A 21,332-nucleotide genomic window follows, 5' to 3' on the forward strand; every position below is an offset into this window, starting at 1 on the left:
GACTCTGACTATTCAGTTGACAATTCTGATTCAACCTGATTGGCTGCAGCAGATTGATCAGGTTCAGCCTCATGAATTGGTTTAAAGAACCCATGCAGTGTATTTTGCTTTTTCAGGCTTGACATAGTGAATGACTGTTTATCGCAACTTCTGTTTGTCAACGTCACATTCACAGTACCATTGGTGACATCTATAGTGAATGATTGCGCCAATGGTACTTGGTTAGTGCCATGGTCCTGGCAGCCTGCCACGGTGCCACCCACTGTTTATTTGTGAAGTTAATTCTTGAAATCCAGGGAATCTGAACATATTATAGTCCACAACTATAATATTAATGTTTTGTTCAGTGAAGTGAGAGTAAACCTTGTGCATCAACTGTGCTTTAGTATATCAAGTTTAGTGGTTACACTCACAAGTTTGATGTTTAGAGGTTTTTATAATCTAAATTATTCAAAAGAGTAAAATGTTTGCTTTTCTTTACTTTGAAAACGTTTTACATCGTTTATTGTAAATACTGATGTAAGGAAAATTTCTCTCACATATCACATAATATTTTTACCAACAAAAACTCTAACAATCTATTTTCAATACTTATGGCTTGGGATGATATAATTATATTTCACTGGTCTTTCTCACCATATTATCATCATTATTTATTGAGGTCAACCGTTTAATACATGATATATTTGTTCAAATCTTCACATTTCTATTAAAGTATATCAATTTGAACATTTTTCAAAAATATTTTATTTTTCATGGATGACGTCAGAAACGTTGCAAAAGCTTCGTTACAATCAACCCGAACAAATGAAGGAGATGTTTGTCATTATGCTGTTATTCAGCACTATATTCTTAGGAGTCAGGGGCTATTTCGAAACTATCGTTTAATCTAAAACAGTATTACACTTCCAGTAGAAATGAAGATATATTTTAGTCTCCATTGGTTGGCTGTGTTATTGAAATTTTTATGATTATGCAATGACTACAAAGAAAAGTCCTGCAGTCCTTGAGTATTTATTGAGTTCAATCAAGAAGAACAACAGTGTTAATATATAGTTTGTCAGTTTAGTACCTTATGTGTAACAGAAAGATACATTAGCTTTACTGATTTCAAATGTTTACGTATAGGTTTGTTTATAGATATAATACTCTTTACATTTTTAAGATTGTTTATACGTATATAACTGATTGTGGATATAACACTGTTGTAGATTTATCATGATTATAGTTATAATACTGTTAATACTGTTGAATTTTATAAATTACATTTAAAAAGTAATTAGAAAAATACAGTGTTTAATCACTGTTGTTGGTGGTGTCTATCTACATTAATCACTGTTGTTGGTGGTGTTTATCTACATTAATCACTGTTGTTGGTGGTGTTTATCCATATTAATCACTGTTGTTGTGAACATTTATCTACATTGATCACTGTTGTTGTAGGTGTTTATCTGCATTAATCACTGTTGTTTTTGGTGTCTATCTGAATGTGGAAGTTTGGCATCCTGGCCCAGTCCGTGACGTAAGCTTTCTGTAACTATTGTAATTGGAATCAAATATAAAAAAAAAAATCTAGTATTTTCCTAGTTTGTTTGTTTTTTCATATCCTCGCTTATTATATGTATACAGCGTCCTCTAGTGTTGAAAAATGTATCGCTGCCTGTGGTTTGTTCTGCACAGCATCCAATCTGTAGTGATGACCTCACATTAAAAACAACAGAAGGACGTCTACTTCCAGACGACGAAATTCGGTTACGTGAGATGACGCACGTGCTTCTTAATGTGTTGATAGGTTTAGAAAATAATTTCTAACTACCTGAAGGCATAGCAAAACTCGAAGGACAGCAACGTCCTGATCACGAGGCACAGTTGTGCGTCACGAGACACGTCTTGAACGCATGTGATTCATTGAAGCAGTATTAAATTAACTTAACCAAGCACTTGGTGCATGAAACAGTGGTATAAAGAAGAAAGGAAGTTGATTAGTTGAATGACATGTCTCTACAAAACAGTGAGTATAAAATATGTGATCGTATAAGCAATGACTATCAGCTTTCGCAGTTGGTAATTTTGTTATTAATGTCTAACTAAGTTAGAAAGTGAGAAATTCGAGGATCACTGAAAATTATTATGGGAGCTGGGCGTGACGTAGTTGTTAGCGTGATCAAATAATCAACCCATGAGTTAATGGTTCGTAGTTCTTGCAAAAAAAAAAAAAAAACGCTCTCCGTGTTGTGGCTAGACAAGAGCGGCCCAGGAGTTGTTAGTGGGTTCTTTTTTTAACCATCTCCTTGTCGTCTGGTTGTGTCTGCCTAAATCTTCACAAAACTTCTGATACTGGCAATAGTTAGTCGTTGTAATAAAACGTGTAAAAGTTTGAAAAGACTCGAGATGAAGTTATATACTGATGATACCTCTACCTTATTGCTACTGTTGTTGGTCATATTTAACACATCGGTGAACTGGTTGTAACATGTCGATTAACTCCATAACATTGAAACTGAAGAAAAAGGTCTAATTACATTGTTTTTGGCGTTAAATTGTTACGCCTTAAAGTTTAACTGCAGATAATAAAACGTCGTGCTGTAATTAGGTAGAACTCTTTACGGCGTGCATGGTTCGTATAAGACATAAAGTAAATTATATGGTTACTGTATTTATCAAAAGCTTAACACTCAAAAAGTCTATTGAACCATATTACGAAAGCCATCATAATTTGCCATCTTTTTTCTTTGTTGTCGTCGTGGGAACACAGTACGTTAAATACAGATAGATCACCATGGAAACGTAATCCGGGCCTAATTAAAATGTATTACAAAACATTCAACTTCAGATCTATTTGTGTAGTATTAATTGTCTAGACGTAGACAACTGGACAACAAATATTATTGTTTATACATACAATTTACCGTAGTTACTCATGGTTCCTCTTCATGGTCAAGTTCAGCGTTGAAAACTTACAATTGTAAACTATAAATTATTCACAAAGTCAGTAAGAGTTAAGTGTCGGGAAGGCTTTGATCACGTGATGTTTCTCTAGTGATTATTTTGTTTCTCAACTTGGAATCACTCTAGAACTTAAGAGTGCCCGTGGGCCACAACTATATTCACGAGTCTCGCGGCGGGTGGCATTATATTTTTGTCAAATTAGGGCTTGTTGGTGTATTACGTAATGCAAAATAAAGAGTAAATAGATCCATGGTAGAGTTAATTTATGTCCTTTCAACATGGTAAAATGAGTTACGATTGGGGAAGGAGTTAATCTGAATGTGACTTACTTTACGTTACATGATATTTGGACGGGCTTATTTGTAAAAAAAGATGTATTTCATTGTGAAAATGAAAGTAAAATGTAATTTAAACATGTTCAATTAGGTAATAAATAATTTTTTTGAAAAAATGCTGCATATAAAATAAACTAGAATAACAAACATATCTATGATATTTAACTTAGTAAGGACATAAAATTTTCAATGTGAACTTTGAGGTCGCTCAGCAGCACTGACCAAAGCGGGTTTGTCGACATGGAGTTCTGTCGTTGCTAGTCTCAGGAAGTGAAGCAGAGAAGAATCCGTGAGACGACTTCCGTTGTGGTTTTTAATGAATTTCATTGTGGAAAACACACTTTTACATATGTATGTGCTACCAAACATTGATGTCATTTTCTGTCTAAACGCACGTAGATTTGGAAATCGATTTTTTGAAAGTAGTTCAGAGAAATCTGGTCCTTTTTTCTTGCCAGGTTTGCAGAACTGGATCAACTTTCAAATCACATAATTCAAGTTGAACGTTACCTTGTTGATTTTCTATATCAACAAAAAGAGGATTATTGAACAGATCTATCCTGCATTTTAGCATTTTAAGTCCTTCGAATCTTACGTTAAACTCATCTATGATAACTTCAATATTTACACAAAATTCTGAAAAATCAAGTGGCTCGTCATCTTTCAACTGTTCTGTTAATTGCTGACAACTTGGAAAGTGGGCCAAGTTGTTGTTTTCTGAACTTTGAAAATTCTTAACTTATTTCGAAACCCATTTATGTTTCCTATTAAATCTGATACCATCTGGTTCTGCCCCTGGAGCTTCAGTTTGAGATCGTTAAGGTGAGTGGTGATGTCTGTGAGAAAAGCCAGTTGCTTCAGAAAATCCTTACTTTTGATCTCTCCTTCTAGTTGTGTTCTATCCGATGAAACAAACTGGTCGAGGAATGCAGAGATTTCTTTTCTTATTCCAAAGAATAGTTCAAGACACTTTTCAGCACTGAGCCACCTTACTTCGTTATAAAGAGCCAAATTCCTATATTCTGCCTCCATATCCTCCAAAAACTGCTTCAGCTGCCGATGTAAAAGAGCTTTGTTTTCTCGTCTTATAATGTTGATAACTTTAACAACAAGTTTAAAAACTTTGTTTTGTTTCGCTGATTTCCCACACAAAGCTCCCTGATGAATAACAAAATGAAATATTGGACAAGTTACTTCATTTTCTTTAAGAAAACCAACAAAGCCTAATTTTTTTCTCCAATAATCACAGGTGCGCCATCTGTCACTATTGCTGAGCAATTATTGAAATCTCCGATTTTATCAACTGAAATTTTCACTGCCTCGAAGATATCCTTTCATTTTGTGGTCTCACGAAGAGCACATACGTTCAATAATTCCTCTTTCCTTGAAAAATCTTAATGAATAATGCGTACAAATATTAACAGCTGACTTACATCTGCTTGATCAGTACTTTGGTCACGATAAAGCGAGAAATAAGTACTTTTTCAACCAATCCAACAATTGAGTTTTCTAATTGTTCTCTCATATCAGTGACTCTCCTTTGTATGGTTTGGTTGGGAATCGACTCTGATTCAAATTTCTCAACAATTTTGGCAATCCCAAACACCTTTGCTATTTCAACAGCACATTTATTTATTAAACTGCAATCAATAAAATATTTCTTTGCTCTTGCAAGTTCAAGGAAAACGATGTACAAAGCATTCAAAGCAGATGTCTGGCTTTCTGGCAACTTGCTAAACATACTCGTTTGTTGTTTTAATTTCTTGCTGAAATCCGCAATCTGAACTTTTCGAATTTCTCCTTTATATTTTTTATACTTTTCTTCATGCATAATGAATAATGCCTTTTCACATTAAATTCTTTGGGCACTGGTATAATTTGCATACAAACCAAACACTGCAAATTGCCGTTATTGTTTGTAATTAAATAATCAATTTTCCGATGTTCCTGGTACTCTATATTTTCACTGTCAATCTTATGTTTCTTAAAAAATTTGCTCATGTTTATATTTACCATGGAACTGAACAGTGATAATTTACAACACGTCAACCTCCACAACAGCAAATGGACAGACTGGCAACAACCACTAGCTGGGCGAGTCTACTTTGTATAGCAGGGGGAATGATGGTATAATACGCCGAGGTGTATTTGATACAATTTAAAAGCTATTACTATCAAGTTATTACTGTAAAATTATAGAGGCATAAATAATAAACATATAGGTGCACACAAAATAAATTTGAAAATTTCATTACTGAATATGAGTCGGAGCTTTCATGCATTTTTACCTCGCAAGTCAAAAAGTTTCATTCCTTCACTACAAAAAATATTATAAAAGTAGGTTATTTTTCAATAGACCTTTGCGGGGCACACAAAACCATGCCGTGGGCCGCATGCAGCCCGCGTGCCGCGTGTTGGAAAGCCCTGCTCTAGAACAATATTTGACACCCAGGACAGCCTGAAGATGGATCATCTATTTGATCTCTTGACACTAGGTGAGCATTAAGTGCAGAAATAAAAAGTAACATTGCTTATACTCAATGCAACAAAAAAAACACGCAAATATATGTACCAGATTTGCTGGTAGTGTCAGCTCTAAACCTTCCTTAGTGCAAGAAAGTACAGAAATAACCTGAACATAAAGGTTTATTGGTGTTACCACCAGGGGTTAAAGTGGATATAATACACTGACAAAACATTAATGGTAATAAATATTTTTATTGTTAAAAAAAAAACACCTGCCAACGCCTCTGGTTGCGCATGATAATACATGTCTTTATGCAGCTATAACACGAATCTGTTTCATTTCAGAAAGTTACCTCATTCTTCAGACCCACCCATCCCAGATAAATACACACCGGCGCGTTTTGAACACCACTAACTACACAGCTGTACTATACTGCTTTTAAATGATAAATCAGATTGTAAGAAGTCTAAACGAAAGACTCTTCTCTTGGGTATTACATTGCTTCTTAATGTTAAATCAAAGTGTGAAAAGTCTGAACAGATTTCTCTCTCCAGCATTACATCTCTACTTAACGTTATATTGTGCTGTGTATTTTCCTAATGTAATAAAATATAATATTGACTACACTATGTTTTTTTCAGGTAGTAAAAAAGATAAAAATACTAACTATCGTGTCAATCAGATAAGACAAAGATAAGAATACTGACTGTCGTATGTTTTTCTTATATAGTGCAACAAGAATATTAAAATAGATTTTCCGATACTGAAAGTAAAAGAATGCTAACCATCGTAGTTAATTTTTTTATCAATTACTGCATTTTATGCATTTTCCACCTTATTCGTTTATCTGAGTCAATGCAGTTCTTACTTAACATGTGGTCCAGAAAACTGTTGACTTTGTTTTAGCTGGAATTGTTCCTTTATTGTGTATCTAGAGATATTTGTTGGTGTAATATTGCATGTTATGCAAGAAGTTAAACGAAAGCAGTGCCTTCCACAACTTTGGCAGATGATATTTGGAAGTTAAAGCTTCTCCCTATGATGAAAGAGAATCATCAAACTTTCTCTTTGTTAGCCTTAAGATGACCTAGGAAGGTCGAAACGTTGTTCTCTGCTTTACTAGTAAAAGCGTTAATATCCATACCAGCCGTTCTGAGATACATTTTTTTTTTCAAGTGGGTCTCTCGTCATCAAGAATTGTCCTTATATTCTACGAGTTACAGTGAGGTAATATGTCCTTATATTCTATGAGTTACAGTGAGGTAATTTGTCCTTATATTCTATGAGTTACAGTGGATTAGTTTGTTCTTATATTCCATGACATAGAGTAGAGCAGTTTGTTCTTATATATTCTATGAATTACAGACAAGTAATTTGTCCTTATATTCTATGAGTTACATTAAGGTGACTTATCCTTATATTATTTGACTTGCAGTAAAGTAATTGTCCTTATATTCTATGAATTACAGCGAGGTCGTTTTCCACGACATCCCGTGAACTATAATAGGGTCTTTGGTCAGTAGAAGCAAGGAAAAATTGTAAGGTCATATATTAGTACAGATAATTTGCATCAGTTTATTTTTCGGTCACAGTCCCACCGCATCGCCTTAATTTATTTTTATCACAATGATGTCATTGCTATATCGTCATCTTTCAATGCATATTTTTGTTTTTCATTCACATGTCAACATTATTTTTTGTTAAGTTAAACGGTTGAAATTTTTCAGAAAACGTTAGACAAATAGAAAAATTATTCAAAGTTATCATCGTTGGCGATCCGACAGTAGGGAAGACGTCGTTTGTTCAACGATATGTAAATAATGTTTTCAAAAACGATTACAAAGGCACAGTCGGAGGTAAGGAGAATATAATATTATTCAACCAATTTTTAAGTTTGTTTGTTTGTTTTTTGGAATTTCGCACAAAGCTACGCGAGGGCTATCTGTGCTAGCCGTCCCTAATTTAGCAGTGTAAGACTAGAGGGAAGGCAGCTAGTCATCACCACCCACCGCCAACTCTTGGGCTTCTCTTTTACCAACGAATAGTGGGATTGACCGTCACATTATAACGCCCCCACGGCTGGGAGGGCGAGCATGTTTGGCACGACTTGGGCGCGAACCCGCGACCCTCGGATTGCGAAGCGCACACCTTAACGCGCTAGGCCATGCCAGGCCCCAATTTTTAAGAAACTAAAATTATTTTTAGTAATTTCGTCACTGTGAGATTTGTTAGAATTATGAACAATATTCCATCAAATATAGATGTAAATGTGTTTTTATAAAATATATGTTGGGAAATGATGTTTTAATGATCCTTGTTGTGCTCTTTTTAAAGTATTTAGCAGAAGTAAGAATACAAAGCTCAATCCATTCCATGTTAGCAAAAGTGTTTTATTTCTTTCAATTCTAAGTTTTACTAATTCGTCAGATGTTATTAAAAAACATTTACCTCAAAACTCGTATGTATTCTTACTCCTTCATTGTAAATCAAACTCAGTTTTCATAAAATTGAACAAACTGGCTGACAAAGACAGATAAACTTAAGAAATGGATAACTTCAAAAATCAGATATCATCTTCTCTAGTCTAGCTCGCATTTCACACTTTTCAGATCGTATCCTAACTGTATTAGGCCCGGCATGGCCAGGAGGGTTAAGGCATTCGGGTTCGAATTCCCGTCGCACCAAATATGCTCGCCCTTTCAGCCGTGGGAGCGTTACAATGTTATGATAAATCCCACTATTCGTTGGTAAAAGAGTAGCCCAAGAGTTGGTGGTGGGTGGTGATGACTAGCTGCCTTCCCTCTAGTCTTACACTACTAAATTAGGGACGGCTAGCGCAGATAACTCTCGTGTAGCTTTGCGCGAAATTCAAAAACAAAAAAACTTAACTGTATCTTCCACATGCTCATCCCATGTTAAAGTAATCTCTAAAGTACTGTATTTAAATAATTTTACAGTTTGTTTCTAAACTTGACTGTGAAGATAAATTATTCAGGCTTACAAAGTGTCTAATTCCCAAACACTGGTACGTTAATGTAATGTTTTTTTTATTTTACAGAGTGGGTTATTGTTTTTTTTTCTTATCTTTGAATTTAGTGGATTTTGCTTTGAAAGTAATCAAATATTCGGACACTGAGACCATAAAACTACAACTCTGGGACATTGCAGGTAATGTAAATACAAGTATTATAAGATATAATTGCAAAAAGAAAAATATATGTATAGTAACTTTACGTATAGTTTGTTTCTTTAAATATTTTCTACATTTTAGTTTTCTGTATTCGAAATTGATATCTTTCATTGCATATTTTAAAGTTTTATAATAATTAAAAGCTTAACATAGTAGATTAAGCAGGTACATAACACAGTAGAGTGTAATAAAACATTGATATTGTCCCGTTAATACATCTTGTTTAACCACAAAAACTTTAAAGGAACAAACACAAAAGACTATCTACAGTGTTAAACTGACTGTGTAGAGGTGAAGACACAGAAGGTTGTCATTCAATGATGATAACATGTTTTAGAGGTGCAGACACAGAAGGTTATCATTCAATGATGATAACATGTTTTAGAGGTACAAACACAGAAGGTTCTATACAGTGCAGTGTTAGACTAACTCTAGAGGAAAACAGAGAAAGGTGTCAATAGTATTAAACTAGTTGTGTAGAGAGAGACACAGAATACTGTCTACAGTATTAAACTAGTTGTGTAGAGAGACACAGAATACTGTCTACAGTGTTAAACCAGCTGTGTGTTTTGCAACTTGTCATATTTCATCTACACGTCATTTCCAACATATCTACTATAAAATTATCAAATAAGGTAAGACGTTTCATACGTGTTGGTATAGATGTTTGTTTTTTACACAACACATCTACTATTGTGTTATTAGCTAAGGTAATAAGTTTTCATATGTGTTGATATTGACATTTTCCCACACTTTTATAAGGGGTATGTTATAGTTAGACCACAAGGTCTAATTATGTCCGTTACAATCAATATTTTTCATTCAATTTAACACAGGAATACAATGTGGTTTAGGTCTATCTACCATACAGGTGCATTTGAAAGATAAGAGTTTAACAGGAAACATGTTATACGTAACAGATGTAGATAAGAATAAGATCCTACGATGCTATGAGTAAAAACAGATTCGAAATAACCTAATGTGAAATCTGTAAAATATAAATACACAATAGTTTCTCCACCAAATCTGTGATGACTTACAAACACCAATTTTCAAAAACCTTACAAAAACCTATCTGTAGTCCATGTGCACTTGATGTCCCTTATTTAGAAGTGATAGACTAAGTATAAACAGGGACTCTTGGTTTATTCTAATTAAATGATGACTGAATGGTTCATCATGTTGCTATGACCATCACACATATTGAAACTGAGTCTGTAAAGTATTAAATACAAGATTTCTATTGTAAAACTGACCACTTATATTGACCATTAACACACTAGGTCAAGAACGATTTACCTGGATGACACGAGTCTATTACAAGGATGCTCATGGCTGTGTTATCATGTTTGATTTGACCAACAGAAAGACATTTAATAATGCTCTCAAGTGGAAGAAAGACGTTGATGCCAAGTGTGAAAAGGCCGATGGAAGTCCTTTACCATGTTTACTTTTAGCTAACAAGGTGTCTTATCTTTGTAAATATTAATATTCAATGGAAAGTCTAACTAAAGTGTTAATGATATCAGTTATTTATATGAGTTGTTACATAACGTGTTAACCATATTAGTTACTTATATTAGTTATGACAGAAAGTGTTAACCATATTAGTTACTTCTACTAGTCATAACAAAGCATTAAACATATACTCGAGCACCCCATGCTGTTTATTTAGACTTTTCCACATACCCAAACATCACACACTGTTTATCTAAATTTCTCCATATACCCACACATCTCACATTGTTCGTTTAGACTTCTCCATATACCCCAACATCCCACACTGTTCCACTCGGTGTGGATTCCTGTACGTGGTAAGGGGGGGGCTACCAGGGAAGGTTCTGTTCTTTCAGTTTACTTTCTCTGGGATCTAAACATTCACCCATGTGTTTGCCGTGCGTGGTGACCCGTGAAGGGGAGGAGAGGATCCTGATGGTTGAGGGGTCCAACCCTAACACACCACTTTGACCTTGAGTTCCTGTAGACGGACGGCCTTGGGACGGCCCCCCTTGGGTCAATCGGCTGGTCCACTTTGGTTAGGGTCAACCAAGTACCAGTGTTGGATGTCCTTGTTTGACATTGTAGTGTGTCCCCTCGTAGGGCTCCATGGTGGATGGGGTCAGTGAGCACCGAAATATTTCTTTTTTTATTATGGAACCTCCAAATAAAATCGTAAACAAAATAGTGAAAAAGCAGTCTATAGGTAAACGACCACGTCTTGAAGATTCTGAGAAGCAATCTTCAACATCTGTAACACCTGTTGTACCTCATTTCCTTATACTACATTCTCTTTCAGACAAATCTTTAGGGCAAGTGTCTCCCTTTTTTAATTTAGAAGGGACTAGAAGAACCCATCTCTTCAACACTCATCTCTGTCCCAAAGATACATTCCAGCAAATCCCAAGATTCACTTCCTTTGGTTCCGGGTAAGGGAATTTCCTCGGGTACATTTACTTCTCCCACCCCAAGATGCAAAACTATTATTTGTTCACGTCCTCAGTCGCTGGAATCCTCTTACCTCGAATGAAAACAATAAAGACAAAAGATATGGTCGTAAACAGAAAGGTTCTCCACCCAATTCGCCTACACATAAATAAAAATGGACACCCTTGATACAATGGAACTGTCGAGGTTCACGTTTTAATTTGGATGACATCAAAATTGATGTTTTCTACCATCCTGTATGTCTTTCCTTACAGGAAACATTTCTGAAACCTGCCGATAAAGTCACCTTTTGGCGGTTTTCTTTGTACAGAAATGACAGGCTGTGTGATGGACAAGTGCATGGAGTGGTGGCACTGTTGGTTGATCAGAATGTGCCCACCCTGTTTTTGCCATTCGACACACCCTTGAAGGCCGTAGCCACCCGTGTTTTCTTTGGAGGTACCATCAATGTTTGTTCTCTCTACCTGTCGCCTGGAGAGACCTATGATCAATCAGACCTTGATGCTCTCATTGAACAGTTGCCGTCTCCATTTTTAATCCTGGGGGACTTTGGTGGATATCATCTCCTCTGTGGAAGTGCTGATATTGATGGTAGGGGTCGCTCCGTAGAGCGTATGCTCTCTGATCACAAGCTTTCTCTTTTCAATAGTGGTTTTTCTACTTATTTTCATGCACCTAGTCAATCCTTCACTGCTATTGATCTCGGTTTGCTCCCCTTCACTATTTTCCCATTTTCATAGAGGTTTGACAATAATCCATGATGCAGTGATCATTTTCTTATAATTTTGAGAGAGACTAGCCGTGGTCGATGCCACCCGACCCGTGTGCCCCAATGGAAGCTGGATCAAGCCAATTGGCTCTATTTCACTGCTCTCACAGAACTTGATCCTGCCATCGTCTGTAAACCATCAATAGACGACTGTGCGGTAGCATTGACTGACTGTATTATACAGGCAGCTGCTAAATGTATTCCTGAAACCTCGACACGTTTTCCACGATATCTTCGTCCATGATGGAATTATGCCACTTGGCACAGAAGGCTAAAGAATGTACCTGGGATAATTTACGTAGGTATCCCACACTCGCACTACATCGCTTTCCAGCAGGCCCATACACATGCTTGGTGGGTAAGAAGTCAAAGTCAGAAGGAATCTCGGATTAAGTTCACAACCAGCATATTTTCTACTACCAGTTCAAAAGTCATATGGGATAAGGTTCGAAAGATCAGTGAGTAATACATTTCTGTCCCTCTCTCGATCTTGCTCTCTGATGGCAAGGAATTAGCTAATACCCAAAGTATCGCAGATACTCTAGGTAAAAACTTTTGCCGGGTATCTAGTACTTCTGCTTCTTCCTCCACTCTCTTAGCCATCAAGACTCAGGAAAAGCGATCGCCTCTTTCCATTCGAGCTGATTGTCTCTATGATCATAATCGTCCCTTTACACTGGTGGAACTCAAACTGGCCCTTTGTTGGTCTGGCAGTACATCGGTCGGACCTGATGATGTACACTATGAAATGTTGTGCCATCTATCTTCTGCTTCTCTTGCTATTCTTCTTATTGTTTTTAACCGGAGCTGGCAGGAGAATGTTTTCCTGATACCTGGCGCAAGGCTATTGCCCTACCTTTCTCTAAGCCTGGGAAGGATCCCAAGATTCGTTCAAACTACTATCCAATTGCTTTGACAAGCTGTCTGTGTAAGACCTTAGAGAGGATGGTTAATGCTCGTGTTGTTTAGTTCCTCGGATTAAAGAACCTCCACTCGCCCTCCCAGTGTGGGTTCTGACAACAGCGCTTTATCATGGACCACCTGATTCGGCTTGAAACATCAATCAAAGAAGCGTTTCTCAAACGACAACATCTTGTATCAATATTCTTTGCCATTTAGAAGGCTTATGATACAACATGGAGGTATGGCATTTTGCGAGACCTCCATGTATATGGGTTACGTGGCCATTTACCCTTTTCGATTAATTTTTTTTAATGGACAGGAGATTCCAAGTTTGTGTGGGTTCGAAACTTTCCCATTCTTTAGTACAGGAATTTGGAGTCCCTCAGGGCTGTGTTTTGAGTGTCACATTTTTCAGTATAAAGATTAATGCCATCACTGAACAACTCCCTTTACTGTTGCAAATGGTTGTACGTCGACGACTTGCACATCTTATGTCAGTCGTCAAACATGAGGTATATTGAGCAGCAGCTACAGACTTCCCTCAATCGTTTACTGAAGTGTTCCTCAGCAAACAACTTTAACTCTCTTTCTAAAACCGTTTGCATGCACTTTTGCCGCTGACGAGGTATTCACTCTGATCCTGAACTCCGTATTGGTGAAGTTGTGCTGCCTCTGGTCCTTGCAACAAAGTTCTTGGGGCTTATCTTTAACCGTAAGCTGACCTTCATACCACACATCAAGCAGCTACGAGTCAAATGTACAAGAGCACTGGACATCCTCTGTGTCCTCTCTTCCACCACTTGGGGAGCGGATTGATGCTCTGTACTAAAGATATATCGTGATCTTATTCAACTGAAACTCGACTATGGGTCACTGGTCTTTGGTTCTGCCAAGATCTCGGACCCCATTCATCATCAAGAACTTCGACTCTGCACCAGGGCTTTCTGCACTTCCCCAGTTCAGAGCTTAAATATAGTCTCATGAACCTTCTTTGCATCACTGCCATTTGCAACTGTCTTTACTATATTCTTTGAAACCTCGTTCCTTACCAAAGCATCCCACCTGGGGTTGTGTTTCTCTTCCTCGGTGGGCCATACTTTTCAGAATAGACGATCTACCATTGTTCCTTTTGGCCTTCATATCGCAGTTGGATAAATTGGATCTGTCCTTGGTTAACATTGATGTATCCACTGGTCAGCCCATCCCACCATGGCTTCTTACAGTCCCCAAATCTGACCTATCTTTAGGTCATCTGAGAAAACAGATACTCCCAATTGGAAATACTGTCTGTTATTTGCTAAACATCTTTCGAACCATCTTTTCATTCCTATTTATACAGATGATTTGAAATCAGGTGACTATGTGGGCTCTGCCATGCTTTGTTGTGGTTCGGTGGTGCAGAACCCTCTAAAGCTTCTGTGTTCACTGCTGAACTGTACGCCATTTCTCTTGCCCTGGATCACATAGAAGCTAAGCAGTACTCAAACTGCACTATTTATACTGACTTGCTTAGTTCTCTACTGGCCCTGGAATCACTTAACGTTAGTTTACACCCTGTTCTCGCCGATATTCAAAACTGACTGGCCCATTTCTCTTCAACATCTACTTTTATCCAGTTTTTCTAAATACCGGACCACATTGGAATTCACGGGAATGATCTCGCCAACACTGCAGCTAAATCTACCTGCTCTGGCACTACCACCGCTGTGCCTGTTCCATACATGGACTGTGGTCCTGTATTCAAGGCTCGGCTTTATGCCAGTTGGTGGTCGACTTGGAGTGGGCAACGTGAAAACAAGCTTTTCCAAATAAAACCCTTTTTTGACTTTGGCCGTCTTGCTTCTGTAAGGATCGGAAAGAGGAAGTTGTTCTAACCAGACTACGCATTGGTCACAGTTTTTTAACTCATCGTTTTCTTTTATCTGGGACTGATGCACCAATGTGTTGTCTGTGTAACATTCAAGTCACATTAAGCCACATTTTACTGTCTTGCCGTCATTATGACTGAACGACGACACCATTTTAAACATGTTCTGTCTCAATGTTTATCCATAACGTTAGACAGTGTTATTGGTGATGGTGGCACTGTCCACCTTGGAAATGTTTTTAGTTTTAAAAGTCATTAATCTTTTAATGGTATTTAAGTTTGTTTGTTTTTTAATTTATATATTAGACCTTTTTAATGTGATTCCATTTTAAGAATCAAAGTCCATCTAGTTCGATTTGAAATTAGAAAATGGCCGTACCGTCAAATAACTAGAACCAGGACTGGAAAGGCCAACTTCAGGTGACTAACGCTGCTGTTTGAACTACCCGTTAGTCATCCTGGTGAGTTATAATTAAAATTTTACTACAAGCCTCTTAAAACTTTTAATGATAATGGCCATAACGTCAAATAACTTGGAACCAGGACTGGAAAGGCCAACTTTAGGTGACTGACGGTGGTTTTTGAACCTACCTGTTAGTCCTCCTGGCGAGTTATGATAATTATAATTATGCTACAGAAAGTCCTTCACAACTTGTATTACTGTAGTTTTTCTCTTACCGCTGTAGACTAGATGTAAACATTGGTTTTATACTATTTATTTATTTTTTAACTTTGTTTTGTTTTACCTTAATTTCCTTTTATAAATTTTACTAAATTTACTTTAATTTTAACTTTTTACCAGATGTTTGGCGCAGATAGCGTAGCTGCTTTGTGCCATAAAACACTAAACCAACCAACCAATCCCACAATATTTGTTTAGACTTCTCCATATACCCAAGTATCCCACATTGTTCGTTTAGACTTCTCCATGTGTCCAAACATCCCATGTTGTTCGTTTAGACTTCTCCATGTGTCCAAACATCCCATGTTGTTTGTTTAGACTTCTGAATTAAATCAAGTGCTATGGGACTTTAATTCTTATATTTTCACATTACTTGAAAACTCTATTTTGTTCATTTGTTACATTTTCATTTTTTTGTGGTCCATTATTTCCTGGAAAAAATTCTTTTGCAGGTTTGTCTTTATTAAGTGAAGTTAACTGTACAGTTTTTTTAACACAATGGAGACTGATGATATTCATCTTATCACGTAGAAACTGCAGCTTTCACTGCAGCTACATACGTGATTGCCATAAGCTATGCATGTTTGCCAGTGTTGTCTAAGATGTCTAAACTTGATTGCAATAACTAACTGAAGAATGTCATGTTGGTTGACAAATATAAGAAATGCAATTTGAGTGTCATCTCATAAAAATTTCAATTTCAATAAAAAATCATAAAGGTTCTATGGTAAATGCACAGCACAGAATCACATGAATGGATAATGCTACTCGTCCACTAAGACTAACTTCCACTTTCTGATGTTTCAGTGTGATCTTTCAGACAGGCAGGTCATGCCAGAAGAGGTGGAGGCATTGTACCAGGAAAGTGGTTTTCTAAGCTGGACAGAAGTATCAGCTAAAGAAGGATCAATGGTAGATGATTCCATGAGGTAAGTACGTCTTCCATCATAACAATGTGAAAGAAACCTTGAATTTAACCTTATACCCTTCAAAGACATTCCCTGTTACTCGTACATCTGGATATACTGTTTTTCTTTATTTCAGTAAGATATGATAAACACTATCATGTTTTTCCAATACTCATGAAATTTGTACAGTTTGCTATGATGGCCAGGAATTAGTGTTTTAGACTAGCCCTATAAAAATATCACACAAAAACACAGATGTTATCAAAATATTTGTTGTATAGATGTCTCTTGCTCTATGAGTTTGGTATAAGTTTTCTTCTAGTAATTAAAAGTAACTGAGTATCCAAGTTTATGATTTAGATACTTGGTGGAGAAGATGCAAGAAGAAAGTGACCTTTTGGGAGGTCACCTGATGGACAGCAGTAAGCTCACCCTGAATGAAAAAACAAATGTGAAAAGAAAGTGCTGCAGCTAGAATGGTTTAAAACATGAAAATTAAGTTATTTTTTTTTAAGTGCCTTGTTGAATAAACACAAATGTATATTAAGTCATTACCACTAGTTTCTAAAATTACCTGTTTACTCAAAATTAAATGTTTTCTTAAAAGCATCTTTGACAGAGAATAGCTGTTGTATTAGCTGGTTTACAGAAACTAACCTTAAGTTGGATAACAGTAATATTTATTTCTCATAACTCTCATCAGATAGGGAACACCTGTTGCATTAGCTGGTTAAAGAAATGTATCTTAAGTTGGGATAACAGCAATATTTGTTTCCCAAAACCCTCATTATTATATATACCTCTTATCTTTGTTAACAGATTTTTTTCATTGTAACGTTTTTAATATAGATACTATTTTTTACAGTTTCAAACAGTTATATACTTATTTTCATACATCTTGCTATAAAGATGAACCATTATTTATGTGCATTAGCATCCATCACCCAGAATTTACCAGATTTTACTATTGTATCTTTTCCACAGAGTTATTTTGTTTCAGAAAATTTGTTTGAGAAGGGGAATAAAAACCACTCTGAAATAAGGTAGCACTTTTCCATTTTTTAAAATAAATTTTGATTTTAAGTTTACAGACACAAGTACTCAGACAACTAAGTGAGTTAGTTATTACCTTCCACAAAGATGGGTTTTGCAGCCAGCAACTAATAAGGTTATTAGGAATGTCATAACAAAACAGATGGAAACATTGACCTTATATACTTTCTTAATGAGCAGTATTTATAATCTACTTCAAAGTGACTGGTGAATATAAAATTTCCTTCATTTTGTATCAGCTTACGGATGATTGTGTTGTTGAAAAGGTATCTGATTTTACTCAGAGGGATTGGCTGCTATAAATATTTTTTGGATCTGAATTTCTTTTTCCTTCATACTGTCATTTAACAATAAACAAAATGGATTTGTTTTGCAACACTGAAAGAGTTTTTGGTTCAATAAAAGCAAATGAAAGTATGAAAAAATGTATCATTCCTATTGATGCTTGGAAGTACTAAAAGATATAAACCAGAAACAGGTTGTCCATTATACATGTTAATAATCATGTTTCTCCAGTTAATATTAGAAAAAATTAGTAAAACAATCACTTTATAATGGTGATCTGTGATTACATGGAAAAAATAATTAACTAATTTAAAGAGACTTACAATGAATTCATAAATAAACTGATAAACAGATATATTTAAAAGGTATACTTCACTAATATGGTGAAAGAAAAAAGATGTCATAGAAAAATGAAATATAAGCATAGTCTTATAATACATTATGCTGAACTGACATTAAATACATAAATATTTTTTTCTGAGATGAAATAAATTAGCTTAAATACCATGAGCAGCAAAAGTCAATTCTTAAATATGCGTGTTAGGAATTTTAGCTCAATTAAATATTCTACCTAAGTAATACCATGCATTAGTAAAATGTGATTTCTGGTAAAAACAAAGGTAATTTATACAATCAAAACTTTGCAAGTTTCAGTCATGAATTATATATGAAATTCTCTAACACACTAGCTGCTGTTACCTTTGATTTGCAAGAAAATATTATAATTTATTGTGCTATTATGAATAAATTATATGTGGTGTACATTTCTGTAAGATAGTTTTCAATGGAGATGTTTATTCCCCACTTTCATTCAGCTTTTTTGATTTGATGTAACACAGTTTAAATGAAGTTTATGCCTTTAACAGATGGCTTTCACATTACTTTTATACAGTGATTATCAGACATCAGATAACTATCTTTTTGCCATTAAATTTAATCTAAATATAATGTATTTTGGTAAACAAATTTTAGTAAAGAATTATCACATACAAGGTTCTGAGGATGAAGTTATCCTTTATTTTCTGTTAATAAAACAGCAGTTTCTGGCTTCAGTGTACAATGGAAGAAGGTTACACCTAGAAACAGTCCTATATTACTACCAGTAGAACGCTACGTCTACAGATATTGAAACCTAGCTTATACTAGGAGAGGAGAAAGTTGACAGTTCACGTGAACCCAAATTTCTTGCCTGAACCTGATTTACAGAGAAATAACAGGACCTTCTACAAATAAAATGATTCACATTCTTTCAAGCCAGGAATGAAAACATAGGTACAAAACACAAACACGAACACAACTCAAAAGCCAAGTCACAAGACGACGTTAATGTAGTGCCATGAAACTTAATATAAAACACAAAATTCTAGTCAAAATTTGTACTGGCCACTTACACCTTTTTAAAAAGTTACAGTTACAAGGTCTGCTCAAAGTATATAAGCATATCACAAACAATGCAACTTCTGCCAGATAAACACTGAAATGGCAATGTGACCACTAACAAAGTTTGATTAGTGTATGATGAGGTATGTGCTTGCCAAATCTTGAGTGTTTTGGGGAAATAAGCATTTTTAAAAGGCAAGCTACACGATCAACAAGCGTATAAATAATACGATCCAGTAAAACTCAGCACTCTGGCTATAAAAACATAATGACATATTAAAAGGCCACAATGAGTTTCATATCACACACTTTTCATCAGACATTTAATACTAAAAAAAAAGGACAAAAAAAAAACAAACATGACTCCAGCAAACTTAACTACAGAAAATTATACACATGAAAGGTGGCCAACTATGTCTGCACCAACCATAGTACATGTATATAGATAATATATGTATATATATATATATATATATATACTTATATAATACATCTCTAGCTGTAGATCGTGTAAGCTAAAATATGTCACATTAACTAATGGCTGAAACATTTCTTTATTTCATATCAACTTTAGTCCTGATGTTAGAGAATTCTGTGTCATTTACAACTTAATCTGTGCTAGAACAAGAAAAAGGAATTATATTTGTGCTTCTCTGTCAATGAAAACAATGTACATCCTTAAGCCATAGTAGTTTGATTTTAGCAATTCAAAGAAAAGAAACACTGGATTGACACACAAAAACTTCACGATAAGATAAATTTTGTTTTCACAATTAAAATTTAAAAAAGATAAAGCTGCCTACTTAGGTTTTACTAAAAAACTGATTTTTTTTTTTTCAACAACCACAAGTCCAGGCAGCTGGCCTGGACAAATCATCACACAGACTGTCTCTTCTTAAGGTATTCAATAAAACCAAACAGTAAAAGAGGCCCTAAACAAATGTGGCCAAAGCTGAAGGAGAAGTTGATTCTTGTTCTTTCTTTTTCTTTGCTCCATACTGCCCAATGAATGACCCATCCTCTGTAAACTGGCCAGCCTCTCCTTCCCCATATTCAGCCATGCTGTCTGTTTCACTCTCTGGACCCTTCAGACTACTGTTCAGAGATGTTCGACTGCCAGCTTGAGGATTCTCATTACTAGGTCTGAAGCATGCAATATTCATTATAAATCGTTCTCAAACATTTGTTCCAAAATAAAGGCACACATCCAGTAAAATACAAAGAAAATCACTTGTTTATCTAAATCTGGTATGACTTTATAATAGTGACTGGGAAAGATACTAGATATTAAACAAACAATACAAATCTGAATTTCAATATGTGCATTAAGAAACACTAAAGATATAAGTAAAATATGATTTTGAGAGGACACAAAAAAGGACTTGTATTTAACTCTAAACAACTGTAGAATACTTCAGGTTCTCCTTAGGGACCCATGATCAGTTAAAATATGTTACTGTCAAAAGTGGTGCTAATTATAGTACAGTACTTACGGTTTGCTGTACTCATTGAAGCCACCATCATCAGGATAGTCAAGGTCTTGGCCTTGTGCTGCCTCCTTCTCATGGACAGAATATTTACCTCCCCGGTTTCGCTTGATCAGACACACAATAATAAGCAGCAATAACAACAATGCAATGGCACACATCATACCGATGAACCAGGCAGCAGTAGCTACGCTATCTGTAGATGTTGGAGCTGCTACTGCTGTGTGGAAAGAAACAATGTTACACACCTAAAACTTCTGCAAGTGACAATGTGTTTCTATAATCACATTTAAATCATTTTGCTCAACATACAATCTCATTTTTAACACTTTGTTTTAGGTACTAAAAAGTTACTGTTCTTAAAATTGTGGCCCTTGACTGAAACTTTATTTTTATTCCTGATTTATTGATATTCTTGGAGAAAAATCTATTACCTTAAATCGTGCATATGGATATAATAAGTGATGGCCTGCAATAATATTTTACTAGAAGCTTCCATTAACGATTTCTCATTACTACTAAAAACCTATACAATACATGACAATCATATACCTATCCTTAAAATATAGCTTCCTTTAGTGAAATAAAATTTACATATAAGTTATGATATGT

The 21,332-nt window shown here is 35.6% G+C and overlaps 2 protein-coding genes across 2 annotated transcripts in view; one reads left to right on the forward strand and one right to left on the reverse strand.

The window, feature by feature from the left end:
* LOC143233428 (ras-related protein Rab-7L1-like) overlaps positions 1 to 18,361 on the forward strand; it is a 44,543-nt gene extending 26,182 nt beyond the window's left edge. Inside the window, exons 3-7 of the mRNA XM_076469636.1 lie at positions 7,479 to 7,607; positions 8,848 to 8,919; positions 10,225 to 10,406; positions 16,415 to 16,536; positions 16,876 to 18,361. Coding sequence (XP_076325751.1) covers positions 7,479 to 7,607; positions 8,848 to 8,919; positions 10,225 to 10,406; positions 16,415 to 16,536; positions 16,876 to 16,990 — 620 coding nt within the window. The 3' untranslated portion in view covers positions 16,991 to 18,361. The remainder of the gene's footprint in view (positions 1 to 7,478; positions 7,608 to 8,847; positions 8,920 to 10,224; positions 10,407 to 16,414; positions 16,537 to 16,875) is intronic.
* Positions 18,362 to 18,847: 486 nt separating this feature from the next.
* LOC143233429 (neuroglian-like) lies at positions 18,848 to 20,959 on the reverse strand. The gene is made up of 2 exons (XM_076469637.1): positions 20,727 to 20,959; positions 18,848 to 20,376 (listed from the first exon to the last, which is right to left on the reverse strand). Exons 1-2 carry the CDS (start codon positions 20,882 to 20,884, stop codon positions 20,166 to 20,168), a joined length of 369 nt encoding a protein of 122 aa, XP_076325752.1. The 5' UTR covers positions 20,885 to 20,959; the 3' UTR covers positions 18,848 to 20,165.
* Positions 20,960 to 21,332: the final 373 nt, after the last annotated feature.

Source organism: Tachypleus tridentatus, chromosome 12 (genome assembly GCF_004210375.1).
Source record: "Tachypleus tridentatus isolate NWPU-2018 chromosome 12, ASM421037v1, whole genome shotgun sequence".
NCBI lineage: Eukaryota > Metazoa > Arthropoda > Merostomata > Xiphosura > Limulidae > Tachypleus > Tachypleus tridentatus.